We start from the raw sequence: 27,022 nt of genomic DNA, 5'->3' as shown, positions 1-27,022 counted from the left end.
ACGATGCAGTTTATTATCATAAAAAGATTTTTACAAATGCTTTAAAAAGCCCAATTGTTTTTAGACCTGGAACGCATTATTTCTTTTTCCATCCGTTGTAATGGGAAACATCGATTCGGTTTTCGAACAAATGACTTCTCGAACCGTTTTGTGGAAGGGATTGCGGTCGACAACCGAGGCGTCCCCGCATGTAATTTTTTTCTCCAATTCTTAGCTTTTTTTTTTTTTGTTTTGTTTTTTGTTACCACTGTCTGTCCTCTGATTGGTTGAGGTAGTGTTTACCTCTGATTGGTTCGCTCAATATCTACATGAAATTGGGTGGGGAAAAATGTGTAATCTTTTTTTTTTTATTTTAAGTACAGAAGGAAAAAAATACAAAATGTACCTCCAAACTTTAGATTTTTTTTTTTTTTAAATTGTTTGTTTAACTTTGATTTTAAACCTAAATTAGAGTTGAAAAATGTGGAAAGTAGAAGAAACGTTGCAACGCTAATAGTTAAAACGACGACAGGAAGCGGGCGGGCGGGCGGCGCTTTTTTGCTGCCTTTTCATTTGCAGAGTTTCAAGGCGGAAGATGGTGGAGTTTTGTCTTTGGTGCCGGGGACTTGATTGAAGGGTAAAGTCTTGCGTTTTTTGGACTTCTTTAGATGATAAGAAGAAGAAAAAAGAAAGAGTGCGAAATCCTGTGATTCCCATTGTGAAGTCTCCTTCTGGCTCTTTTTTTCCATTTGTGACGGCCGGATAATTAAACCTCTGTAGTATTGTCTCGCATCTTTTTTTTTTGTCTTTCTCGCCCCACTTCCAGCAATTGCGATTCCCCTTTGGGGCGAGACGCTTCCAAAGACTTCAGTCGCGCTTCTTTCCTTTCCGGCCCCTCCGCTTAATTTGTGTTCTTTTGTCTTAAAAGCAGGACGACGCGCGAGCGCACGTGTCGACCAAATTCTTCCGCGTTTGAAATGAAATATCCCAATATTCCTTTTTAACATGTTTTTTTAATGCTACTATATTATTCTTCAAGGAGAGGCTTCATTGAAAAAGTTGTTCTCTTCATAAAGGGGGGGTCTCGTAAGGACTCCCCGATGGAAATCGCGCGTACAATCCGAACGCGGTTCATGTACGTTAATTGCGGTGAAAGTGCTGTGATCGCGGCGGAAAGTTCGGGAATTATTCCCAATTAAGCAGGAACAACTTTTGCTCCAGTCAGCGCCGAAGATTCAGGCCGCTTGGGAAGATCTGGACTTGACCGTGACCTTTCCGTTTGATCGTGATTTTCTTTCAATCGGGGAAAAAAAATACATCAAAATGGATTTCGGTATTTTGAGGGGAAAAGAAAAAAAAAATCCAAACGTCTGATTTAAAAAAAAAAAAAAAAACACTTGCTATTTGTGTACAAATTAGCAAAAGTTGATTCTGATACCTGTTTTGTAATTTAAAAAATAAAATGACTTTCTTTTGCATCTATAATGAAAATAAAACACGGGTCCAGGGTAAAAGACGTGTCTCCAAATTTTGGCGGTTTCTTCTTCATACTCATTCACTGGCAACCTTCCCAGTTAACGTTGGATATTTGACGTCTAAATCCGTCAATGGCAGTGAATGTGTTTTTCAAAAATATCTCTTTGGGGGTAATAGAAAAACTCACAAGGTGTGTCCTACGAAAAGCGCGTATCAAATGTTTTTGGGTCAATACTAAAGAGGCCCCATAGCTCAGTGGTTAGAGCATTGGTTTGGTAAGCCAGGGGTTGTGAGTTCGTATCCCACTGCTGCCTCTACTCAAAAAAAAAAAAAAACAGTGCCAAACAAATATGTGCGTTCATCTAAGATGTCACACTTTGGCAACCCCTAACAGAATAAGTGGGAAAAACTTGCTTTTCAGATTATAAAAAAAAAAAAAGTATTTCCACATTTTTGACAGAAAAATATGTCAAAACACGTTCTGTTAGCTTTGAACACATCGAGTGACTGATGGTGTAGTGGTACACACGCCCGACCTCGGTGTGGGCAGCGTGGGTTCGATTCCCGCTCAGTGACGGTACTGATAATTGTCCTTGTCCTGGCAACCAGTTCAGGGTTTACAGCACTCCTGCAGCCCTTGTGAGGATAAGTGGCTATGAAAATGGATGGATGGGTAAACATGCATCCCCAATTTTTTTTTCAATGACTTCTTCTGATCAAAGAATTTGGAGGTAGATGCCTGGAAGTGGACAAGGATGATATGTTTAGTATTTTTGTGCAAATTTGGTGGAAACTCCCCACTCAGGGTACGACACGTAAAGTATTAAACGCGTTTTGTTGCCGTGTGAAATTTGCACAGCAACGTTTTCAAGTGAGCCGCTGACGTCGGTCGGCCCGGCCCGTGGGCAGATCCTCGTGCAGGAAGCCCTCGCCGCCCGGACGCCCGAAACGGGCCGCCGCGTGCCCGTCCCCCCGCAGGACCCACTTGGTGGTGAGCAGCTCCTCCGGGCCGACGGGGCCGCGGGCGTGGACGCGCGCCGTGCTGAAGCCCGCCATCGCTCCTGCGGACGGGAAAACATACAACAACAACAACAAAAAAAGTAGCTGGAAGTGAAAGTGGGAGCGAGAGGTGGGCGAGCGGGGCGGGCGAGGCGAGCGGGCGGCCGCTCACCCAGTCCAAAGCGGTAGCCGTCGGCAAAACGCGAGCTGGCGTTCCAGAAGACGCAGGCGCTGTCCAGCTGCCGCAGGAACTGCTCCGCCGTGTCCTCTGAGACCAAAGACACAAGAAGAAGAATAAATTAAAAAAAAAAAAAAAAAACATGCACAGGATCACTTTCGACGTGTTTTAGCCGCCGGCGTTTTCTTGGCGTGGAAAAGTGGAAAACGCAAACTTCCTGAGAAGCCGCGGCTAGCTTGCGCGCTGCGGATTTGTTTGTTTACGATTGCAAGCGAAAAATATACCAAAATGACGTCCCTCAAAACTTATATCGTAGGCAGAAAACGTCTTTCCCAACAATCCAAGAAAAACACGTTTTGGAAAACATGGATTATATTTTCTTATTATCCCAAGAACCAACATTTGTTTTTGTTTTTCCAATTTCAAAAAAGAAATGCGGATGCAAAACATTATTTAAAAAAAAAAAATCGTATCAAAAAGAGGTTGTTTGTGCTATCTCCACAAAAGCTATTTTAAAATGAAATATTGAATATTTTCGCCACGGGCACTTTTATGTCATGAAACTGTCTTGGTGGGGATGCTGCAAAAATATAGTACATCCATCCATCCACTATTTTCCTAGCCGCTTATCCTCACGAGGGTCACAGAGCCTATCCCAGCTGTCAACGGGCAGGAGGCGGTGTACACCCTAAACTGGTCGCCAGCCAATCGCAGGGCACATAGAGACAAACAGCTGCACTCACAATCGCACTGACGGGGCAATTTCGAGTGTCCAATCAATGTTGCATGTTTTTGGGATGTGGGAGGAAACCGAAGCGCTCACCCGGAGAAAATCCACTCAGGCACGGGGAGAACGTGCAAACTCCACACAGGTGGGGCCGGGATCGAATCCGGACCTCAGAACTGTGAGGCCACCGCTTTACCAGCTGACTCACCGTGTCGTCAAATATCGGACAATGGATCCAAAATCTATCCAAACATTCGACAGCTTTTTTTTCTTCATCCTCATCGCGCAACGTACCGTTTTCCGTGACGATGACGTCCGTGTGGGAGCCGCCGCGCTTGCGGATGTGCCGGACGGCCGCCTGCACGCCGTCCACCAGCTCCACGCGGCATTCGGGGTCACGCCAAGACCGGAGGGGGCCCGGGGGGCCGAAGGGCAGGAGGGAGGCCAACGCGGGGCCGGGCCGGATCTGCACCTGCGCCCAAAGACGACGTGGATTCAAATAATAAAGAGAAAAAAAAAAAGAACTTGAAAAATATTTCTCCAAAAATGTAAAAATGTATTTCCTATTTTCTTTTTTTTTTTATTTTATTTTTTCAAGAAAATTACGACATGTTTATCATCAAAGAAACTTCAACCAAAAAAGGACATTTGTTGTTTTTCCACATTTAAAACTGTTCAAATTTCGTTGGTTTTGGAAAAACAGCAAAACATCTATTTTTTGGGACTTGTTTGGTTTACAAAAATGTATTTTTAAACTTATAATAACATTTGTCCAGCGTAAAAAAAAACACTTACCCCCCCCAGAACTTTCTGATTTTAAGAAATGCATTTTCATCTTTTAATTGAAAAAAAAAAGACAAAATAAATCGTTTGACTTTTTTTTTTTTAAAGAAAAATGCATCCAAATGTTTTAGATGAAAAACATTCACCATTTTTCTCAATTTTCTTAAAAATCTGATCAAAACTCAACAAAAACAATGATGAGAAAAGCAACCCCAAATATTTCTTTGTGTTAAAATGTGGTGTCTTTCCTTTTAATCTGAAAAACAACCATAAAAACTTAAAAAATAAAAAATAGTTCAATAAGCAGCTTTAGCACTTGAGGTGAGCATTTTTTGTGTGTCTTTGTTATGGTTGCATAATTCAAAAAGAAATAATTGTGGACTGTTCCTACTCGCTCGGCGCGCAACATGTCAACGATGCGGTCGAAGATCGGCATCCCGAGTACGTCTCGGTGGATCAGCAGCGTTTCCATGGCGTTGCACGCCGCCGGCTCCTCGCACTTGGAGTCTCTCACTGCGGGCACATCGCCTGCTTTAGTCCCGCAAATTACTCACGGAAAGTTTACGATTTCGGGGGGGGGGGCAAAACGCCTACCGATCCTGAGCGCTTTGTCGGCGCTGGCTTGGACGTCCACGTAGACGTGGCAGACGGCGCCGTCGCCGGCGGCGAGGACGGGGACGCCGCCGGCCGCCCGCCGCGCGTCCCGCAGCAGTCGGGCCGAGCCGCGAGGGACGATCAGGTCGACGGGCCCGTCCGGGCGGCACGCGTCCCCAACCTCCTCGTGGGCGCTCAGCTGCCAAGAAAAATGGGACATTCGCCTTTGCTTTCAACAAAAACAACTTTTTGTTCTCGTCTTTTCAAAAACTTGCCAGGTGGAAAAAAAAACATGCACGTCCAATTATGGGCAATTTGCCGTTGGCGGCAATAAAGACAATAAAGAAAATGATTAAAAAAAAATTGGAGGATCAACAACAGATGTTGATTTTTTTTTTTTTTTTCAAATAAATCCTGCAAAATAAAAATAAGCATTGTCATTGTTTGAGTAAACCAAAACAAATATCAAATTGAAAAAAAAAACAGCTAAACATAAAATCTAATTTAAAAAAAAAAAAAAATCAGCAGAAAAAATTTTAATTAAAAAAAGAAAAAATACATTTCACTTTCGTATTAATGAAGAAATACTTTTCAATTTACTGCTCCAACAACTACTTCTACTAATGCTGCTACTAATCATAAAAATAATAAACGCCTAGATGTGTAGGATTTGGGCAAGGGACTGAGATAAATAAATTGAATAAATAATATGTTCAATTAAAATCTCATACAGTCATTTCAAAATGTGCTCCAATTGTTTACACATCCAGAAGCAGCACAAAAAAATACATTTTGTATTTCTCGTGTTTTTCAAATGAATTATCAGCTCTCATGTTTTAATCAAACTAAACTCGAGCAATGGCGGCAAGCGCGTTACCATCTGCGCGGCCTCGGCGACGTCGTGCACGGCGAGGGCTTCCCGGGCCAGCCGGTGCAGGACTCGGTTGGTGTTGGGCGTCTCTCGCCCGCCCTTCAGCAGGACGCCGTTGCCGCTGGCGACCGCCAGAGATGACACCTGCAACCAGAAGATGGAGCAAAATCCAGGACCCCCCCCAAGCCATGCACATTTCGGCGCGGTTTACCTGCGGCAGGAAGTCCGGCCGGCCGTCGAAGACGACCAGGACGACCCCGATGGGCACGGCGATCTGCTCCAGTTCCAGCTGGGGGGCCACCCTGGTCCTGCGCAGAACCCGGCCCACGCAGTCCAAGGCGACCGAGGCCACCCGGCGCAGGCCGGCCGCCAGCTCGTCCAGCTCGGCCCGCGTCAGCGCGCCGCCAGACGGCTGACCTGCGGGGAGGAAGTGATGTCGCTCGCCAATTGCATGTTGCCAAGCAGCAGTTTTGTTTTTTTTTTTTCCACGCGGCTGACCTGCGTCGGCGGCCAGGGCCACGTCCATCTTGTTGGCGGACAGGATGTCGTCTTTCCTGTCAATCAGGAGATCCGCGAGGCGGTGGATCATCTCGCTCCTCTGCAAACAGTCATCAAAATAAAGGGAAGAAAGATGGACAGCGGCTGCAATACCGCAGCTATCCACAAGATGTCAGTGTTGCTACGCATCCTGCATTATCTGCGCCTTCCGAGCTACAATGTATGGGGGCACTCCATGGAGGGGAGGGGGGGCAGTCTTTGCTTTGACAACACAATTTGGAATCCTCACCTGCTCCGGTGGCAGGAAAGCCAATTTCTTCCCGTCGCGGCGCGCCATTTCTATCTGCTGCTCCACGGTCGGCCCTGGGAAAACATCAGCGACGCTCGCAAGTTCCCGTGCGGAGGGTGCGGGTGGCCAGCGGGACACCTCAAAAGTCCGCTCACCGGACGGTTTGGTCTGAGAGAAGAACGTGCCCACTTTCTTGCCCTCCACAATGTCGGCGATGACGTGGCCCGTGACTTTGGGATCGGTGCCGCTGGCAATGACCACCGAGGTGCCGCCTTGCAGCGCCCAGACGGACGACTGGACCTGCGCGACGGGCACACCAACGAGCGACAACCCAGTGAGGAAATTCGATGCTCCTTCCGGCCGGATTTGCGCTGTGATTTCACGGATTTTCTCTCTAATGGGTTCGGGTTGGGGTTGGGGGGGTGGGTCCACCTACTTTGGCCTCCATGCCACCGAGGCCCACTCTGGACTTGGTCCCGTAGGTGATGGACTGCTGTTCTCCGGGATAAAAGACGTCGATGAGTTTGGCGTCGTCGGTTCCGGGGGGGCGGTTGTATAACCCTTATAATAGAAATATGTCTATTTTTTAAAATGCATTTGTCAACGTACGCAAAGACGGCGCCCGCGTCAGCTCCGTCCGCGGGCACGGCGGCACGTACCCGCCACGTCGGAGAGCGCGATGAACAGGTCGGCCTCCATCTCCACAGCCAGCCGGGCTGCCAGGCTGTCGTTGTCCTTGATGCTGATTACCTATGCGCCCCCCCCCCCCGAAAAAAAACAACAGATGTTATGAAAGATCTGTCACCGAAGGCCATATCATATTTGATTTTGTGCAGGAAAGTAGAACAATGCCTATTAGCCGCAACATCTGCACGATACAAGATACTGTAAAAAAAAGTGATATTAAAATTTAAAAAAATCTCTCCACAAATGAAGAGTAAAGCGGTGAAAAATGCTGCAAAAAGAACAATAATAGAGAATTGGAATATAAATCACCTCTGGAGTCAAAACAGGTTTTTAACATTCCAAAGCGACCCGAGGTCAGCTGTGGAACCTTTGCCGAGTCCTACAATTCGGGTCAAATCAGGAGTGGTTATTGAAAATATTAGTGAAAAAAAAACTTTTCTAAATGTGTGCAAATTTTCCGTAGCGCTTCCAAGAAAATGCGAACTTTAGTGGAGACTTAAGACGGACTGAAATTCAGTCCTGACGAGTGTGACGTTTCCCTTTAAACACGACTTCGATGTTGCACCTTTGCATGGACACGCCTCTTCTTTTAGGTCTGATTGGACTGCGCGGCCGCGGCTTATTTTACCACCCCCACCACCTCCCCACATCGGGACCCGCGTTTACCCCCTGCAGGTCGCTGTCGGGCTGCGGCGGCGGCGCCACGGCGTCGTTGGTGTTGACGATGGGCACGATGTTCATGCGCAGCAGCTCCCGCAGCGTGCCGTTCAGGTTCTTCCGCTTTTGCTCGTCAGAGAAGTCCAGATTGGTCACCAGAACCTGAGAGCGGGAAGAGAAACGGAGGACGGCGTGTTTTTCCTCGACCCGCGATGCACTTTGTCACCTTCGAGGAAAAGGAAGCGAGTACTTGTGCGGTGCAGACGGTGTATTGCGCGAACATGGCCTCGTACAGGGCCATCAGGCCGCTCTGGCCGGCGGCCGCGCACGCTCGGGCCTCCAACGCGGGCAACTGCTGCAGCGACGACAACAAAGGGGACAAAAGTCACGTTTGCTTGGCTTGGCGTCAGAATGGACTTGTTGGAGCCCCTCCAGTACCACAACAGGCAGAGACGGACATAAAGACTGACCAATAAAAGGTTAATAGTAATCTTTAAATGACTTGAATCTGTTCCAGTAAGCCTAAAAATATGTTTCCAGTATTGTCCACAACAAAAATAACATTGTACAGTACTGCTATATAATAATGAAAATCCCCTCCAGTGGTCTGTAGTTGCCTATAGACGCCACAAGATGGCAATAGAGTACGTTAGAAGTGAACAGGAGTGTGTGCAAGTAATTAATAAGAACCTGGGGAGGTTGGTGCAGGGTTAAAATGTGTGTAAATAGTCCCCAAAAAATAGTCCAAAAAGGTGTGGTCCAGAACCTAACCCAGCGATAAACCGCATCTTATCCGATACTGCAAATAAGCAAAATACGACCTATTTCGAGTCACCATCTTACCGTACTTCTCTGAAGACAACTTGGACTTTTTTAAAAAAACATTTCAGCAAGAAAAAAAAAAGAAAAAAAAAAGAGAGCTTTTTTTAAACGAAGTAATTTTGGATTAAGTCGATTTATCCTACTTCCATTGGCAGATTCTTTTTTCCCACTAATTTTAGGGACAAAATATTTCATTTTTAATCAATTTCAACTGGTTCCGAGAAGGCTACTCCAAAACCGGCAAAGCGGCGCATTGCGTGAGTTCAACGATGTGGCAGAGCACAAGAAAAGGGGCGACCGTGTCGGTGAGGTGGCGCCGGACCGAGCGCAGCGCCTGGCGGACGCTCCGCGACATCAGGATCTCGTGCCGCAGCCTCTGCTTGCCGAAGGCCACCGCCCCGCTGGTGACCAGCAGCATTTCGCGGCCCTGGCCCTGCAGCACCGCCACCTTGGGAGGGAAGAACGAAAATCAAAACACGGAAGACGCTCATTTGGAAGGTCGGGACGGCCCGTTGGCTGCGTCTTGAATGCGCGAGATTTGACAATGTCGGAATGTGCGACGGATCACGTTGACCCCGAGCATGTCGGGACGGAACAAAGAAAGGTTTGATAAACAATACAAAATACAATGATGCCTCGGTGCTCGGCCACAATCCGTTCCAGAAAACGGTTCGAAAAGTGAATTGTTTGAAAACCGAATCGATGTTCCCCATTACAATGGATGGAAAAATAAATAATGCGTTCCAATCCTTAAAATTTGGCTTTTTAAAGCATTTTTTTTTAGCTTTTCCTTTAAATACTTTATATAAAAACACAATTTAAGAAATACATTTATTTTTAGCTTAAAATGTATGATCTAGCAGTAGAGTAGGCTAGGCTGGGAGCGCGTTGCCGTATCTGTAGCGACTCGGCCCCCGGCCTTGTAAAAAAAAATTGTATTAACAAAAGTGCAGAATAACTTTAAACAAATAACTTTCTTTCTTTGGAGCCATGATTGGGGGTTAATACGGTCGTCCTCCTTAAGAAAAAAAAACAACAGTCACGAGACTAAATTGTTATTGTGAGTGCATTTAGTTGTTTGTTTCTACGCGCCCTGCAAGTGGCTGGCGACCAGTTCGGGGTGTACCCCGCCCCGCGACCCTTGTGAGGATAAGCGGCTCGGAAAACGCACGTTCCCGACATGTGGCGGAACGTGGCCTTCTTTCTTTTTTTTTTGGCTGACCTGCTCCACGACGGACGCCAGCCGGCCCAGCGCCAGGCCGCACTCGTCGCCTCGGGTGACCACGGCGCTGCCCAGCTTCACCACAATCCTCTTGGCGTGGCGCAGCTCGCCGCGGTGGCCGAAGGGCCCGCTGCCACGGGGGCCTGGGGGGGCGAGGACGGCTATTAAGGCACAGGTGGCAAAAGTACACAAGTAGAGGCAGTGACACACAAAACGGCTCTCTGAATGTTATGACACGGTGAGGTGCCGGGGGGTGGGGCGGGGGGTCGCGATAAGTGCGCCCCCGAGGCGATACATTTATGTATGCAAATAATGAAAAGCGTCACGTTGTTAAAGAAAATGACTTCACCTCTGGCAACCCGGACATGTTTCATACACACTCAAACTAAATATTGAAATGCTTTCTTCTTTTTTTTTTTTTTACATCATTTTTATGATGTTCTTCTTTAAGAAAAACAACAAAATTATTTGAACTCCTGTACTTAACCTTTACATACTCTTTGAATCCTATATGAGGTGTTTTAACATTTAATTGCAAGAAAAATACCCAAAAGCTCCTTCTTTCACACATCCCAATGACCCGAAATTACACACGTATTAAATTGAGTGAAATGGTTGGAAATACATAGTGGCAATCTTAAAACTGTGTAACTTTAAATGCCATAAATGTTTGTTGTTTTGTTTTTTTGTTTTTGTTTTTTTTTTGATAGCACCATACGGAAGCATATTTCTGCTCTGCCACACCAAAAAAAAAAGTCGCATTTCACATAATTATGTGTAACATAGCACATAATTGTGTAACATTTCACATAATTATGTGTAACGTGGTGTAGTTTAGGAGCTAGTTAACCTATATTTAAAAAAAAAAGTAAGTAAGTAAGAAAAGTAAAATGAAGGCACCAAAAATATGCATTCAGTGACTACATTAAATATTACTATTCAATATTTTATGATTATATGACACCTACAAAAATAATTTTGAGTACAAAAACAAAGTATTTGAGCTGAATTACTTCCCCCAATTGGAGACTCAAAATTGCCCTACCGGTGTGATTGTGAGGGCGGCTGTTTGTCTGTCTACGTGCCCTGCGATTGGCTGGCGACCAGTTCGGGGTGTACCCCGGCTCCTGCCCGTTGACAGCGGAGAGAGGCTCCAGCACTCCCCGCGACCCTTGTGAGGATAAGCGGCCAAGAAGATGGATGGATAGATACTTTCCACCACTGTTTTATTTTGTTGTATTGAATTGAATACAATGCCCCCCCCCCCCAATTCCCATTTATCTGGAACCACGGCAACGTGCACACTGCCACATCGGCACAAAAAAAAAAAAATGCTGACATCACACACCCCCACCGAAAGCGGGGAACAATGAGGCGCCCGACAGGCGGAAAAAGTTCCCCGCAAGCACTTCGGCTCAATGAGAGGGAAAACGCGACTTTATTGCCCGAAAGTGTCAATAACAAGTCAAGCGGTACAAAGTTATTTCGTCGAGTCAAATGAGAGAGGACGATTGGGCCCCCGGGGTTGTGGCAAACTCGGTTCACTTTGGAAGGGCGTGTCGGAGCCGTGACATGGGGGGGGGGGGGGTTAGCGCTTGACTGAAGCAAGTGTATTAAATATTTTCTGGCACGCAATTCTGCGGCAAAGGCAACGGCGGGTAAATGGTGGACTCATTTGGGATTTCCCTTGCTCTAGCGACCCCCCCCCCCAAAAAAAAAACATAAAAAATACACAAGCGTGGCAACTGTATAGCTGGCCTTAAGGCTCTGTTCTGCGTCAAAGACGCCATTGTCGCAAAAAATAACATTTTCAATGCAACGGCGTGCCGCAGAGCAGCTGTGGCAACTGTGAAGCCGACATGTAAGGGGGCTTAAATGTCGAGAATGGGGGGGGGGGGGGTTGGGGGGGTGCGCGGGCTTGCCTGTCGAGAGCGTTCGGGCGGTCCCCCAGAAGCCTTCCGAGGGGTCCGGCCGGATCCTGGGGCGCAGCCTCCGGAGCAGCATGACGACTTTGACGAGGGGTCGAGTGCGGATTAACCTGCGGGCGACGCGATGGAGATACTCACATCACTCGGAATGGCGAGCGCGCGCGCGGCCTCTGACTTACAATGCAGACGAGGAGTCGAGTGCAGCATCGGAAATGGAGGATGACGCTCTTTGCTGACACCCTCCCTCGGCCTCCCTCCCTCCATACCTCCCCTGACACACCTGTTGGATTAAAGTCTTGCCCTTCGGCTTCCGTGACCTGAAAACATCCCACCCGAGCAGTACAACATTTTCCTTTGATGAGAAATATTACACTCAACACATTAATACTGCATAACGCGGGCTCTCTGCATGACCTGCAAGCACGGAAAACGCCGGCATGATACACAGCTGTACCTCATGTCGTGTGTGTCCCCCCCCCTCTTCTTCTGTGGGCTCGATTGGCGGTCGAAAAAACAGCTTGATGGCACATTAGCGCCACCAACGGATCATCTATGGCCACTGCAAGGAAATCAATGTCAATTGATGGTGGCTTTTTTTTTTTTTAAAGTGCACTAGAAAAACATACCACCGCAAAATGAATAGTTGGATTTTGCAATTTGTAGGTATTTGTACCAAAAGACCCAAAAAAGGTTCAGTATTTTCTAGATCTCCCCCCCCCCCCCATTTCATTTACTGACCACAACTATGTCTTGATGTATTTTTACCGGTGTATTTTTTTGTCAAGGCCACCAGTTGGTGGTTGCCAGAAGCCCCCGAGCGGTGCCGCCTGGTGCCACCGGCCTCGCCGCCGCCCCCGCCGGCCCTCAGCGCCCGTCCTAACTCAATCGACTCCGGCTTAGATGCGGGTTATTCCATTATTTCAGCTCTGTTTTGTCTCCAGTGCGCTTTTTTCTCTTTATCTCCACCTCGTCCTCGTCTGTTTTTTGTCCAAGCGACGGAGCAGCGGCTGAGCCTCCGGCGCTATGCTAGTACCTTGCAAACAGACTAACATAGCGTTTGCGCTTGCTTTTATTTGCGAGTCTTTGAAGAAATTAATTAGGTTGGTATTTTACGCAGCTCGCGCTCCCTCTCGACTGTCAAACAATAATTCTGAGGCTACACCCAAAACCGGAAAACTGCAGAGTCAACTTTGCCCCCGTGTTCCGTGTCAATATTGTTTATACAGAACTGCAACTTAATGGAAAAAATGTGGGAAAATGCCAGTTTTACAGGGAGTAAAATGTTGCGTACGGTTCCGCTACTGCAACCTTGCTGGATCGCAGAATTATTCTTTTTAAGCAATCTATTTCTGTGGGGTTTTCAAGCTTTTTATATTAGCATAAACTCTCAAATTGTGGCACATCACACAAGTGGCGCGGGGGCGCCATCTTGTGGCACACAAAAGAATCACTGCCGAACTTCAGTTCAGTTATATTTAACTTGATTTCAATACATGCGCATTTCATATTTTTGTACAGTTTGTCTTTAAACACAAAGTACAATTAAACTTTGATGGCAAATACTTTTCAATGGAGTTTTGTAGGAACTGTTGTTTTTATTGTTAGAGTTGCTAACAAACACTTTTAAGGAATAAAACCGCTTTCATTTTTGGTGAAAATTACTCCCCAGTGATTTAATGCCGGTCATAATCCTTTTTTTTTTTTTTTTGGAGGTTGTGCTTGGTGTAAAAAGAGATTAAGAACCATTTCAGTGGAGTAGTCCAATGCAGTAAGAGGTCACTGTAATGAATATCGACGCAGTCTTGCGGTATTTTCATTCTGGTCGGCAGCTGGCAACGTCGCACATTCTTCCAGGATCGAAGAACACTCGTCATTTTGTTTGAAGTCCTTACGATCCCGCAAGCGTTGCGCATCTTCGGCGGTTCTGTGAATTCAACCTAAACTGTTTGACCAATTTACAGTATTTCGCAGATTTCACCCCGCTGCGGTTCGGTTCGGAACAACGAAAAATGAGGACTGGCGGCCCGCCTGCAGGGTCACATTAGAGCAAAGTGTACAGAACGCCGGCCTTAGCGCGCTTTTGTTTCACATCGGCATGTAACCAAAATAACCGCAGACGCACAAGTATGTAAACACGGCGCTAAGCCGCCTTGCGCCCACACTGCCCCGCACTTGTCCCACATTCTGTCAGGCAAACCCGGTGAGAGCAGCAGAAAAAGTTGCAGGTTCTGGTTGTGATTCTGCGAGGATGAGCGGTGTTGGTGGCGGACTGGACTGCAGCGTGATGGAGGAGGACTGGCAGCGGGGGCAGAGCTACTCGGCTCACTGGCACAGCCTCGGCGTGTCTCGGATGCAAGGGTTGGTTAGCAACCGACGGTTTGTTCATTTCGAGGGGATTTTTATAGAGGAAAGATCGATTGAGATTGGGGATGGGTGCCTACGCTTTGGGTGGGATTGGGTTACGGTGGGGTAGGGGCTAGAGTTGGATTTCGGGGTTTGGTTTTTGAGTTAAGGGTAGGATCAAGGTTTGTTTAGAGCCTACATTTTAGCATCTAGAATTGGGGTCTTAAACTCGGGATAGCTGGAGACGTAGTTGGATTTTGTGCTTCGGGTTCAGTTTAGGAGTCAGGATTAAGTTTTGCATCAAAGTTAGTTTTAGGGTTCAGGTTGGGTGTCAAAAATGTTTGTGGTTAGGGTTTCCATTGGAGTTAGGTTTAGTTTATCTTATCTTAGGTTAGGTTAAGAGTTTTGGTTCACGTTAGACTCAAGGTTGGGGTTAGGTTTCAAGTCGGATTAGTGTTGATACTCGTACAATCTAGCATTAAAGTTTTAATTGGATTTTGTGGCTAGGAGGATAAGCGGCGAAGAAAATGGATGGATGGATGGATGGATGGATGGAGTCAGAGTTTGATTTTGGTCTTAGATGAGGTAACAATTAGTGGGAGTCGGGTTTCTGTCTGACTTGAGTTTTGGGTTAGGGTTAGGATTGGGGTTGGGGTTAGGGTCAGTCCTCCTCCAAAGTACGATTAGTGTTTGAGTTATTCCAGTTTTATTTAAGGTTTGGGTTTGTTTGGATTTAGAAATCAAGCACTTGTGTTGGGGGAGGTATCTTTAGAGTGGGTGTTCTAGGTTAGGTTTTAGGTTTTGTGGCTGTGGTGAGGTCAAGTGAAGGAGAAACTATCAATCCCAAGTGTGTTTCTTTGCGTCTCTCTCCAGGCCCACGGTGACCGAGCCGGAGCGCTCGGAGAAATACTGGGAAGCCAGACGCCGCCTGCAGCGTTTCCTCTCGGGGGCCATCGGTCAGGGGCTGCTGCCGGACTCCAAAGGGGAGCCCACCGGAAAGGTTGAGCACGCGAGACCACCGCACATTCCGGAAGGAGGCTGGAACGCCCATCCAAAGAGTCTCGTCTTGGAAACCAAGACGACAATGAAGATGACCTTGCCGAGGTTCTTGGGTTGAAATATTATCAGAAGATTTGCCATCAGTCGATAGATCGTACACGGGGGCCTTCGGGGCACTTTTCAAGGCTCGGCTTTTTAATAAACCACAAAGTAGAAGTAAACAATTGGTCCTGATTGCTTTCATAGGAAAATATGGATACTTTTTCGGCAAATGTTGCCAAAGTGCCGCCAGGGGAGATGATCGCATCATCTCATTTTATCATCATCATCATCACGTGGCAAACTTCCAAATTTCAAATAGTGCAACCGCAGGACTTGTGTGTGTGACTGTGCCAGAGATAAAGGAGGTGTCAAAGGACCCCCCCGGGGAGAGCAGTTTGATGACAACGTGGCAATTTTCCACAGCAGCTCAGCTGCTGCTGATGCTGGGAATAGAAGGTAAATTAATGGAATCATCGGCTCAAACTCTTGTTTTTTTTTTGTCAGCTGCCCTTGGTTGCTCGCGCTGTTCAAAGTCGAACACGTGCCTTTAGCCTCCGCGATAAATGCGATTTCAACGCACCAAAAGGGGAGACAGGATTGAACCGTAACAACCCAGGTGACGCGTGTTTGTCTTGCTTTCACGCGATATTTTGAAGTGCGGTTGGAGCAGCGATAGTTCCAACTGTCAGGGATTGCTTTGGGGACAAAAGGAGGACACGAGCCAGTGTGGGCCGAAATATGAACGTTTGTGCGCCCTTGAGCAAGGTATCTCATGACAGAATTGCATCCTCAAGGAACTGGCTCGGGCATCGAGGAGTTGAAGTCTCGACACCGAATCCAGATTCAAACATGAACACCGAACGCCGTTGATGTGCCCTTGAGTAAGGCATCGGACCCTGCGAGGGCCTGAAAGTGCTCAACAATTTGACAAGTTGTGAAACACATTGTAAAAAAAAAAACACAAAGTAAATTAACAAAAACTGAAACAATTTTACAAAAAAAAAAACCCCAAAAGAAATTACAATTGAGGCGGCCCGGATATGGAAGGTCCCGTTTCGCAGACATTCTTCGAAATCCTGCGGCCATTCGTGCGCCCGCGGTTCGGTCGGCTTCGCCCCACCGGTGCTCAGCAGGCTTCAGGGTGATTGGCATGTTGACTAACGCCGGGCAAATTTAACAAGCCACTTTCTTTTTTTAACTGTCCGGAAGCAGTAGAGCGAGTTCAACCGGGACTCAAAAGTGTGGTGGCAGGTTTCCTGGAGCGAGCTGTAAATTTTGGAACAGGACATGTTTCTCCAAGAAAATGGACTGGATTCCAAATCATGTTCCACATTCCCTTTCTTTGTTGTCTCCATTGTAATTTTTTCATCTTTTGTAAAATTGCTTCTGCTTTTGTTGTGTTTTCTGACATAAAAGTGTGTCTCTTTTTGTCATTTTGTTTTCTGAACTGCAAAAGGGGATTGAATATTCATTCACTTCTTTTCTGAAATGTAAAAGTGTCGGACAATTTGTCGTAACGTTATGCCCCTCCAGGCCTGGAATGGTATTTCAGTCTGTAAGGAACAGGCTTGGCGACCTGAGTGGTGCAGGTTTGAGACACAAACTGCTGCCGTGCCATCCCCACGCTCAACAAGACTCAGGAACAGGTTTGAATCCTCGCCACCAGAATAGAACCACTTACCGTGACAGCCCAAAGAAAAAGGAGGACCTGTTTGCGGGCAGCAAAGGCAAACCTGGACTGATCGCGGTGATAGAGGCCTGCTGAGATCTGGTCGCAAGATCCGAAAGCAATGATGCGTCCATTAGTGTTGCTGAAAGCGGCCAAATCTGATGGCATCAGTGCTCGAGGGCAAGGAAAGAAAGCACAAACAAACGCTATCAGGATTCAACACTATCGCCCCCAAAAACTCGCCGCACACAATAAGGTACAACAAGGTACAACCCACACGAGTATGACCATATAAAGAGGCACCAACGGCGTAAGCGGTGCTCCTGGAAGCTCAGAAGCGAACCGACGTCGTTCCGCCAGGGGAGGAATGGACCAAATGGCAACGGAAAATGGAGTGGCGGCCATGGCTGCCTGCTACCAACGCTTTGACCCGGCAGCGTATCTCCAGTACAACTACACGCCTCCACGGGCCGACTTTGACCGCGAGGACAGTATCGTCCCGTGGAAACTGGCGTGCCTGCATCGAGCCTTCACCGAAGGTAAGCACGGGCGCTAATTGCCGAGTACCAGACTGGAGCTGCTGCTCCCGACCGAAAGGCTTCGGGCTAAGATGATGACCTCATTCTCTGACAACCGTTTTCAAAGCAGAGTTCCAACTTTTGACAGACGTTTAGGAGCATCGGACTGATTCTCAAGACCCACAAAAGGGTCGATTCTCTTGTTTCACTCGAAAGAAACATTGTTTCTAACATTTTCCTTTCTTTGGTGATGAGCTAAAGAACATGGCTTGGTTTCCCCAGACACCGCTCTAGCGACATTTTGTGAAAAGAAACTTGCCCAGAAGAACACTGACTTTGATATCTAGTGGGATCGAGACGGTACCCGGTTGCAAATAATGTAAATCCACAAATAACTGACCAGCACAGAAAAAGGAACGGTACCAGACACACTTGCAATTTTGTGTTAAGGCGACGTAAGTGGCGACCTTCTGGTGGACATCGGCTCTGGACCCACGCTCTACCAAGTCCTGAGCGGCTGCGAGGTGTTCAAGGAGGTGCTCCTCACCGACTTCCTGGAGGCCAACCGCAAGGAGCTGAGGCGCTGGGTGCAAGGCGAGGAAGGCTGCAGCCTGGACTGGACGCCATACCTGCAGCACGTCTGCAAGCTGGAGGGGCGAGGGTATCGGATGACGCCTCGTGTCGGATCAATTCCCACTTTTTCCCCAAGAGCAGCAGGCGATCGTGATATTGAAATTCCTGACTTTTTGTCTCTTTCAGGGCCTCGGCATGGACAGAGAAGGCGGCCAAGCTCCGCCGGGCTATCACCGACATCCTCCCAATTGACGTGCACCAACCCCAGCCTCTGGACCCTCGCGCGCTGCCCCCCGCGGGGGCTGACTGCCTTGTGTCCTGCTTCTGCCTGGAGAGCGTCAGCCCCGACCTGGCCGCCTTCACCAGGGCCCTGGGCCACATCCGGAAGCTGCTGCGGCCCGGCGGCCACCTGTTGCTGATCGGCGCCCTCGGGGAGAGCTTCTACTTCGGGGGGCCCGGCGTGAAGATCCCCGTGGTGCCGCTAGGCGAGGCGGAGGTGTGCGCCAGTCTGAAGGAGAACGGCTACACCCTGATCCGGCTGGAGATTTACACACTGCCTCAGGACATGAGAGTGGGGGTTGATGACGTCACTGGGGTGTTTTTCGCAAAGGCCATGAAGGATTAAGGCACAATTCCCCCTAATGCGGTATTTTCCTTCATTCAATGTGCCTTCGCTGAAATAATTTCAATTTTCAAATCTCCAAAATCATGAGACTCCCCTTTATTACTGTATATGGTGACACACCACCCCCTGCTGTCTAATCACGGTTACTACACCAAGGCCAGTCTTTTAATATTGTTTCTCACGATTATATCTATTATTTATTCCAGAAATATAAACATCGATAAATCTACAAATACATAGAGTATATCAATGGTAAAGCCTTATAATTTAATGTATTAAAAAATGGACATGTGTATTCAGATATATATATATATAATATATATATATACACATATATGAAAAATGTAAACTATACAGCAAAACTATAAGTGAATAAATTTCAAAACTGAGTTGTGGGAGATATCATTCCATTCATTTTTATGGTATTCAAACACCAATAAAGCTACTACTAAAAACATAAATTAGCCCTTCATTTATTATTCAAGCAATTCAATAAGTCAATCTTTTGAAAGAGGAAACTACATGATACACATCAAAATCCATTTCAGGGGTTTTATTAGCAACCAACAAAGCATGTGTAGAATATTATGAAACAGTATACGCATCCAAAGCCCAATAGACAAACCATCACTTGTACTGTACACAAATGTATGAATATATAATTATGTTTCCTTTAGCGCCACCTTGTGGCGCCAAGTTCGCCTTTCCCGCATACAGAATTTATTTATTTACACGACATTTACAAGCATGCACGCACACAAACCTCGCGTCCGTTATTTTTTTTTTTTCCTACGCAAAAGAAGTTTTCCGCCGTTCTCCTTTGTCGCCGTCGGCGGCCTCCTCGGTCGCTGTCGGCGCGCGCGGCGAACGCGAACCTCCCGTCTGCGCTTTGTTTGGCCTTTGAGCATCTGCACCGAGGAAATGACGACAAGGTCTTCGTTTTGTTTTTCCGTTGCACAAAGTCGACGTTGTGGGGCAATGTTGACCTCCGCCTGACTAGGTTTAATATGCACGAGCACGCTTATGTTTTATTCTTTGGAGATGCCCCCCCCCCCTCCAATCACACCCCCAGAGTCAAATTTGACGTCAAACAGTTTACACCAACTTTGAAACACGTTTACAAATGAACGCTTTCATTATTTTTGCTGTATTTTTAGGCTTACGTCAGGACGGCTCATCAAAAGTGTTCTATATAACAAAAGGTTTTCTTATTTGTACATGTTTTATTTTATTATTATTTTTTTTTTCTACGTTGATCATTTGTACCTGTATCTGACTGCGGGCCTTCATCGTCGTCGTCGGCGTCGTCCTCTTCCTCCCCGGACGGTGGCTCGTCCTGGTCCACGGAGCTCATGTCGATGGAAGAAAGGTGCGCTTGGGCCATTCTCTGCACAGCTGAAATGGGGGAAAAAAATAACAAAAAAAAAAGTTTTTCAAGCTGCTTCTTCTCATCCCAGCACTTCATCAAGCATCTACCAACATGGAACCTTTTTGTCCGACCCATAGGAAAATATGTATTCAACTCTTCTCAAATGAAAACTGTACTGGCATCTTTTAGGTAACATTTTCAGCATCTTTTGTCGATGAACTATGTTGACGAGATTCATTTGGAAGGAAAAAAGTGTTGCTTGGTGCAATAATGGTACCAAGGAACCATGTTGAGGTGAGCTGAGGAGCTTCATTTGGCCATAACTAGTGATTTGCGGCCATCTTCTGGTGTCCATCGGCAATTATAAACCCTTCGATTCTGTTTTTCGGTTACATGGCCGTCCATCCATCCATCCATTTTCTTTTGCCGCTTATCCTCACGAAGGTTGCGGAGAGTGCCAGAGCCTATCCCAGCTGTCGACGGGCAGGGGGCGGGGTACACCCTGAACTGGTCGCCAGCCAATCGCAGGGCACATCGAGACAAACGGTCGCACTCACCATCACACCTTGGGGCAATTTAGAGTGTCCAATTAATGTTGCATGTTTTGGAGACGTGGGAGGAAAGCCGAGTGCCCACCCGGAGAAAAGCCACGCAGGCACGGGGGAGAACATGCAAAGGGATCGAACCCGGGTCCGCGGAACCCCGAGGCCAACACTTTACCAGCTGACCCACCGTGACGCCGTCATATGTTCGTTTGCAGCGTGATTGACGGCCACATGAGAAGGTTTGCCACAAGGTGGCAGCAAATCACTTTTTTTTTTAATTAGACAAAGCTATGGCCTGACAAATGAAGCTCCTCCAATTTAGTTCAACACGAGAACAAAAAGGTGTAGTTTTCAGTAAAAAAAAAAAAAAATCCTCAAATAAGTGAATTTGCGAATATTTTTTTTTAAAATGTAAATGGATTCACTGTAAATGATAATAGCACAATACAATGTTAGTTTTTTGTGTATCACAACATAGTACTGTATCATTTATATAGCAGCATAGGCTAGTATAGAATGACATAGTACACTATAGTGTAATACAAGACAGCCGTGTTGGTATCGCGTAATACTGTACACTTGAGTAATAATCCACACCGAAACGTGTTTACAGTATTGCACGTGCATAACAAAGCAACAGGTGGCGCCCTAATGCTGACGGTGGCTTCATTTCGGCCACTTCGGCGCATAATTGTTCACTTGAACCGTCCCCGGCACTCAATCTACGCAATCAAATTGATTTTAACTGGATGTTATTATGAAATTATTCATTCCGTGGGGTGTGGCGTTGCCGCAGCTGTTTGTCTATCCCATAATCCGGGATGATCCACGGCAGACTCGCTGCTGCCTCGGGGTCTAATCCCCCTCCCCCCCCCACGCACACAACACACACGCAACAGGCATTTTTTTTTTTTTCGGACAGATGTAGAGCACATGTCGGGTTTTTTTTTTTTCGCAAGCGCAGCGCTTACATAATCGCGGCGTTTCGAGAGCCCACTGACCTTTGAGCGAGGGCGGCTGATAGGCGTTGTTGAGCGTTTTGGCTTTCGGGAGCGCGTTTTCTCCCGCGACCCACTGCGGCAGGCGTGGGGGGTGGGGGGGTCAAAGGGCGACAGGAGATAGAAAGACACTCGGCGCAAAAATGCTGCGAGGGCCGCGTACCTGCTGAGGCCCGCCGTCGTCTTCTGGCGAGGGCGGGTCCGTCAGGCGGAAGAGGGTGGCGGGCGTGGGCCTCCGACGTCGGATCTGGACGACACGAGGAGGCCTTCGGGATCAGTTCCTTCATTTATTTCCACCCGTTTCAATCTTATTACATATCTGGAGAACTGATGTTTTGATACGATCGGACGTTCGCTTGTCTTGCAGTTCCCGATCGATATTTTGTTGAAATAAAAACACGACGCAGTGGCTGCGAGACTGGAAAATATAAAATGTATTTAGCGCAGATGCGGGATTGCATCGACAACTAATCGACGATCAAACTATTTTGATCATCAATTATTCATTTGTTTAGCTTCACATTCTGGGAATTTGATTTTCTTGGATTTATGTCATCCTCCAAGAAAGCAGACCGATTATGTTTGTGCTGAAACAAAATGGCAATTCTGCAAATAATGCTCTTACTTTGAAAAACTGTGTACGGCAATTGTCATAATCAACTTATATTTCTGAATTTTTGACACTGTCATTTGGAAAGTTAAAAAAAAAAAAAAGGTTTTAATCAATCAATGGTAAAGAAGAATCAACAGATTAATAATTGTTTTTCTATTTGATTATATGTGTTATAAATTACTGACAGCATAAAATGGGATTCCAAATACAAATATTTTCGTTTACAGAATTTATTCGAGAAAAATGACTAAAACACTCCCCCCAAAAAAATGTGTTTTTATTTGGGCGGGAGTGTTGGACAGCTGTATAGATTTATAATTTTAAAGTATGTTTGCTTTCCATATATAAAAGTATTATTAAATCAAATAACCTGCAAACATTTATTTTTAAGCACAAGATGTCACCATCCCCAAAAATGGCGCCAAAGAACTTTTTCCCGATCAGAGCAAATCCGCAGTGTGGCTTGACTGAGGAAACCTCCACGGACACCACCAGATGGCGCCAAAACATTATTTTTTGATGTGACATGGCTGTGGCCTGAGCAGACGCTGTGGCTTTGATTCCTGGAACCTGCATTTATTAAAATAAAGAAATAAACGGTTCCTTGCATTAGAAAGTGCAAGAGCTCTATGCAGAAAATATGCGTGGGTTCAGTGTATTAATTTCCTGCCCGACATAAAATGACTTCTGATTCATAAATTCATAACAAAGGCCCCAGTTGTTATTTTGAATACGTTAAGTGCTGCAACTGTATTCGGAGGCTACGCGGGCAGCGCTATTATTGATCTTCACGCGCGCTCGTGCAAAAGCGAGTGAGTCATAAACACCACGGAGAGTTACGCAACTGAGTAAATGCGAAAACGGACTCCCGTCCCTAATGTAGCGTTCGCTCTCCAAACAGCGGTCGGGCGGAAATGGCGAGCCAAAGAGTGCCAAAACCTCGCAGTCGTGCTCTTTTGCAACATGATGCAAACGAGACGGTCCGGCGCAAATCTACGAGCGTGGGTTCGACGCGCGGGCGGAATTCTTTGGCTTCGGCGCTTTCACTTCCCTCGCGTGCTTGAGTCGTGCTTGCTTGGCGCTTGTGAGGCGGGCCGGGGACAATATCGCGCTTCAAAAGTTGGAGATTTGCACCGGCGTGAGCGTTTTAATGCGGCGAGCTAACGTAATAGGCTACCTTTAAACCCAAAAGAGTCAAACTCAGACTGAAGCTCTAATTTAAAATCTTCACACCCTACCCATCGACTGAAATCGTACTTTGAAACCATAATTGTAACTCTTGCTCGAAACCCTAACCCAGAACCTGAAAGTCCATTTTGAAATCGCAACCTTATCTAGAAATTATTATCTAGGTTGTCTAGAAACCCTAACATGAAAGCCCAAGCCCCGCTTTAAACCCGGCACCCAGACTCAAAACCGTAATTTGAGATTCTAACCCAGGCTCCAAACGGTAAATCTCGCATTAAACGGAATTTTTCACCATTTTAAAACCTGAACCGAGCCTTGAAACTCTATTTTGGTCCTTCTTTTAAAACCCTACGCGATTGGTGTGTCATCTCGTTTGTAATATGACTAGTGGGGGGGGGGGGGCTTCATCCCCCTCACCTCGGAACCTCGTCCAGTCCTTTCGCAAGCTCATCACTTAGAAGAGATGCAAAAAGTCCGGCCGCACGGCAGCCCAGCTTAATCCCGGGCAGCGCCGGCCGTCCTCCGCTGCCAACACGCGGGAGAAAAAAACATCCAAGAAGAAGAAGAGAGTCACGCTGGTCCTCGTGTTACGTAAGTGGCGCTCGGTTTGGTGCGGGGGGGGGGGGCAACGTGATGATCAACAACAACAAAACTCGCACGGGTCACTAACCACATAAGTGCAACTTTGAGTACTTTGGACCGAATAAGACCACTTCTGCCCTCTTGGATGAAATGGCGCCATAGCTCAAATGAATGCATCCCGACTGTCGGGGGTCCCCTCATGTACTTGAACAGAACTACAATTAGCGGGAGCCAAAGTTTTGGCTCAGTCCCTTCGGGAAAAGTAGTTACTTGACGCAAAGTTAGGAGAGGATTGTTAAAAGATACATACATGATTATCCTGAATATCGGCTTACGATCTATCCATCAATCAATCAAACAAACAAACAAACAAACAAGTGCGTACACTGCCTGAAGAGGAGACATGGCATATGTAAAGCTGACAAGCTCAATGACTATGGAAAATACAATTTACAGTAGGTATATATGTTAATATTTGACGTTTTACTACAATCACATTGAAATGTGTATGATTTCACTGAAGTTACATTGATTCATTTTTCTGTTGTGGAATCAGGAATGATTTGTGAGGCTGTCTTTGTGATCGAATGGGATATGATCGAGTCGAGGGCCGATCGTGCACGATTCCTCACCAGTTCCACCTGCCGCGGGTCCAGCTGTATGGGCACCGCCGAAGGCACCGAGAACTGGATCTTCCTCTTCGCATCGCTGTCCTCGGCGGCCGTCACCGGGGGCTCCATGATCGATGCGCGACGCGCTCAGTCACTCCCGCTCCGGCTGGTGTTCACGCTCGGTCACGAAGCAAGAGGACACGACGGCGTGCGTTCGCGTGGAGGATGATGACGCGATCAACTTGTTGCCGGAAACATCGCGATATCGCACTGGAATTTGAGGGGAATAGGACCGCAGGCAAATCGAACCTAACGGGCTTTAGGACCCCGGGGAGTGCGGCGGAAGTCTAAATAAGGCCTTAGGACGAACTCCAAAATGACGGGAAACGTCACAATAGTGGCACTTTTTTTTTTTTTAATCTTTTACAAACCTGGAATTTTTCTTTTTTTTTTTTTACAAAAGGTAAGAAAGCGTCATGTAACAGTCACTCATACTTAGATAGCTCTAAAAAGACCTATAAGAGTATGGGGGGGGGGGTGTCCAAATTGGTGAGGTACAGAAAAATCCGAACAGAAGTTTCTTTTAATTCTTTATCCCCGTTTACAGTATGGGGCCTCTCGGAACGTGTAACTTATATCACAACGGCGCTCTAATATTAGTTAAGAAAAAAAAGCGGCGCTCTAATATTAGTTAAGATTGAGAATTGATATGAAGTGTTTGCTAGCAAATGTGATGACGACAACACAGGTAACCGGCGGCTTTCACTTCCGGATCACGTGAGGCGTTTGCGCCCCCATTTGTTGCTAAGCAGAATTCTATCTTCGCATAGGAAATAAATGAAGAAATAAATAAAAGCAATAATGCATGCAAACTACTGATATTACTTCCAAAACGCCACAATCATTATTATAATAAACTTTTTATATTCCTACTCCGTACATTGTTATAGTAGTTGTTTTATAATCAATAATTGTACGTGTTTTTTGTTTGTTTTTTTGTTTTTTTGCTCCAGTCGTGGTCGCCATTTTATAGGATACAAGAGCAGAAAATACGTCAAGTATTGTTATGCAAAGTTTTGCCTGACACCATCAGAGAGGTGGCAAACAAAGAATTTGGAAAAACTAACCCATGTTTGACACCTTCATTTGCAGTCTTATAAAAGTCTCATAAAACCATAACTCTGGCGGGGAACCCTGATTTCAATCGCTCGCCTAGTTACAAAGCCCAACATGACATCCTAAACTTGGCCTAAGTAAGACATCAGCTGATATGGTTGGAGTTTGTGTATTGATGTAACAATAGGCACGATGTCCTGCACTAGTAGTTTACCCCCACTAGATGTCAGCCACCACTAAATCGTGTATCGTCCCAAAAATGGGAACTAGGAGTAGAAAGGGACTACAGGGACAGGCTTGGAATTTACAGGAGTTTTTCATAGGTATCAAATGTTCGGTTGGGCTGTCTTTGAGAAACTTAGCGAAATATAATGGCTAGCATGCTATGCTAGACTTAGGGTGTCATCAAGTTAAGGTTTGAAGCTCAGGTTAGTCCCTTCATGCCTGGGTTCAGGTTCCAAATCAGGTTTTGGTATTAGAGATGAGGTTGGGTAAGATTTCATTGCGAGGTCAGGGCGTTTGGATCAGATCGAGTGTCATGTTAGGGGTTTAAATTAGGCTTTGGGTTTAAAACTGTGGTTTCAAGCAGAGACTTCAACTGTTTAGGGTTTCAAGATTAATTCAGGTTTTCAAATCAGATTAGGTAGTCAAGTATGGGTTAGGGTTTAGAATTGTGTTAAGAGTTTTAAACCAGGATTTCAAGATTGCGTGTAAAATCGGCGTTCGGGTTTTTAATTTGGGAGTTTGGAGAAAGGATTTGGCTTTTAACTTTGTTAAGGATTTCACACTAGGGTTTTAGATGTTTTTTTTTTTTTTTTGGTTTGTTTTTTCAGTTATGTATATTTTGAAGTCTGGTTTAGGGTTTTAGGACAGGTTTAGGATTTTTAACCAGGGTTTCAATATAATGCTAGCGTTCCAAGACGGGGTTTCATCCGAATCAGCTTTATTGGCCAAGCGTGTAAAAACACACAAGGATTTTTTTTCTCTGTTGCTAATGATCCGATACCCGTTCGTAGGTTTCAACACTTTTATTGGCATTTCCTCTTTTTGTTTTCTATCAGCAAAAATCGAAAATCAGATTTTGGTGAAAGAAATCCGCCATTCCCGGATGCGGCACAGTATTTCAGCACCTCAATCAAGACAACAAACAATCGGCTCAAACCAACACCTCGCTAATCATTGGTTAAATGATTCATGGCTGAAATGATTCCGGAACAATCGCCGATTTCCCACGCGGGGACGGGGGAACTACGGGAGACAGAAGGACGCAATATGGCGGCCGCCCTGAAGCCGGGGCGCCGGGGCGCCGTCGCCTAAACGGGTCAATTGAGCCGAGCTAAAGCGGCTGCCCTCGCGGACGTGCCCGCTTGCCAAGCTTGGCACGGGCGGGCACGCGGCTTGCCGAGAGACGAGAGAGTGAGAAGAGTGCGAAAACAGGCAGGCCGGGAATCTTTTTAAAGGGACACGCTGTCAAAATTGACTTTGCGATGTTTCCAATAAGTCTGGAACGGACTCGCACGT

The 27,022-nt window shown here is 46.4% G+C and overlaps 3 protein-coding genes across 6 annotated transcripts; 1 reads left to right on the top strand and 2 right to left on the bottom strand.

Moving 5' to 3' along the window:
* Nucleotides 1-72: 72 nt before the first annotated feature.
* Nucleotides 73-19,760, bottom strand: aldh18a1 (aldehyde dehydrogenase 18 family, member A1). 3 transcript variants are annotated; one of them, XM_061810808.1, is made up of 20 exons: nucleotides 19,746-19,760; nucleotides 12,165-12,269; nucleotides 11,890-12,027; nucleotides 11,705-11,820; nucleotides 9,783-9,925; nucleotides 8,859-9,008; nucleotides 7,989-8,093; nucleotides 7,748-7,900; nucleotides 7,054-7,144; nucleotides 6,831-6,955; nucleotides 6,550-6,694; nucleotides 6,395-6,468; nucleotides 6,106-6,205; nucleotides 5,819-6,024; nucleotides 5,614-5,751; nucleotides 4,737-4,935; nucleotides 4,534-4,655; nucleotides 3,654-3,831; nucleotides 2,627-2,722; nucleotides 73-2,516 (listed from the first exon to the last, which is right to left on the bottom strand). In XM_061810808.1, the coding sequence occupies exons 2-20, from the start codon at nucleotides 12,167-12,169 to the stop codon at nucleotides 2,323-2,325; spliced, it is 2,478 nt and encodes an 825-aa protein (XP_061666792.1). In that variant the 5' UTR covers nucleotides 12,170-12,269; nucleotides 19,746-19,760; the 3' UTR covers nucleotides 73-2,322. The 3 variants fall into 3 exon arrangements, with proteins under 3 accessions (XP_061666792.1, XP_061666791.1, XP_061666793.1); XM_061810807.1 differs by having other exon boundaries at nucleotides 5,819-6,205; XM_061810809.1 differs by lacking the exon at nucleotides 19,746-19,760 and having other exon boundaries at nucleotides 5,819-6,205; nucleotides 12,125-12,175.
* Nucleotides 17,046-18,485, top strand: LOC133495800 (phenylethanolamine N-methyltransferase). The gene is made up of 3 exons (XM_061810764.1): nucleotides 17,046-17,302; nucleotides 17,732-17,942; nucleotides 18,041-18,485. Exons 1-3 carry the CDS (start codon nucleotides 17,131-17,133, stop codon nucleotides 18,477-18,479), a joined length of 822 nt encoding a protein of 273 aa, XP_061666748.1. The 5' UTR covers nucleotides 17,046-17,130; the 3' UTR covers nucleotides 18,480-18,485.
* LOC133495836 (protein phosphatase 1 regulatory subunit 1B-like) lies at nucleotides 19,746-25,151 on the bottom strand. 2 transcript variants are annotated; one of them, XM_061810843.1, is made up of 4 exons: nucleotides 24,407-25,151; nucleotides 22,375-22,574; nucleotides 21,555-21,657; nucleotides 19,746-19,874 (listed from the first exon to the last, which is right to left on the bottom strand). In XM_061810843.1, the coding sequence occupies exons 1-4, from the start codon at nucleotides 24,512-24,514 to the stop codon at nucleotides 19,830-19,832; spliced, it is 456 nt and encodes a 151-aa protein (XP_061666827.1). In that variant the 5' UTR covers nucleotides 24,515-25,151; the 3' UTR covers nucleotides 19,746-19,829. The 2 variants fall into 2 exon arrangements, with proteins under 2 accessions (XP_061666827.1, XP_061666828.1); XM_061810844.1 differs by lacking the exon at nucleotides 22,375-22,574 and having other exon boundaries at nucleotides 21,555-21,638.
* Between the last annotated feature and the right edge of the window lie 1,871 nt (nucleotides 25,152-27,022).

The sequence above is a fragment of the Syngnathoides biaculeatus genome, chromosome 22 (genome assembly GCF_019802595.1).
Source record: "Syngnathoides biaculeatus isolate LvHL_M chromosome 22, ASM1980259v1, whole genome shotgun sequence".
NCBI classification, from domain to species: Eukaryota; Metazoa; Chordata; class Actinopteri; order Syngnathiformes; family Syngnathidae; genus Syngnathoides; species Syngnathoides biaculeatus.
Note: the sequence above shows the minus strand (reverse complement) of the source record. Positions and strands in the feature narration are given on the sequence as shown.

Excerpts from the sequence above, each read along its gene's own strand:
- LOC133495800 (XM_061810764.1), top strand. The coding sequence starts at position 17,131 with ATGGACCAAATGGCAACGGAAAATGGAGTGGCGGCCATGGCTGCCTGC. Across the intron at positions 17,303-17,731 it reads GCATCGAGCCTTCACCGAAG|GCGACGTAAGTGGCGACCTT; the intron begins GTAAGCACGGGC and ends TTTTGTGTTAAG. Across the intron at positions 17,943-18,040 it reads TGCAAGCTGGAGGGGCGAGG|GGCCTCGGCATGGACAGAGA; the intron begins GTATCGGATGAC and ends TGTCTCTTTCAG.
- LOC133495836 (XM_061810843.1), bottom strand. The coding sequence starts at position 24,514 with ATGGAGCCCCCGGTGACGGCCGCCGAGGACAGCGATGCGAAGAGGAAG. Across the intron at positions 22,575-24,406 it reads ACCCGCGGCAGGTGGAACTG|GTTCCAGGAATCAAAGCCAC; the intron begins GTGAGGAATCGT and ends TAATAAATGCAG. Across the intron at positions 21,658-22,374 it reads TTAAAAATAAATGTTTGCAG|GCCTCCTCGTGTCGTCCAGA; the intron begins GTTATTTGATTT and ends CTGATCCCGAAG.
- aldh18a1 (XM_061810807.1), bottom strand. Across the intron at positions 6,956-7,053 it reads CGCGCTCTCCGACGTGGCGG|GGTTATACAACCGCCCCCCC; the intron begins GTACGTGCCGCC and ends TTCTATTATAAG. Across the intron at positions 3,832-4,533 it reads ACATGTTGCGCGCCGAGCGA|GTGCAGATCCGGCCCGGCCC; the intron begins GTAGGAACAGTC and ends CTTTGGGCGCAG.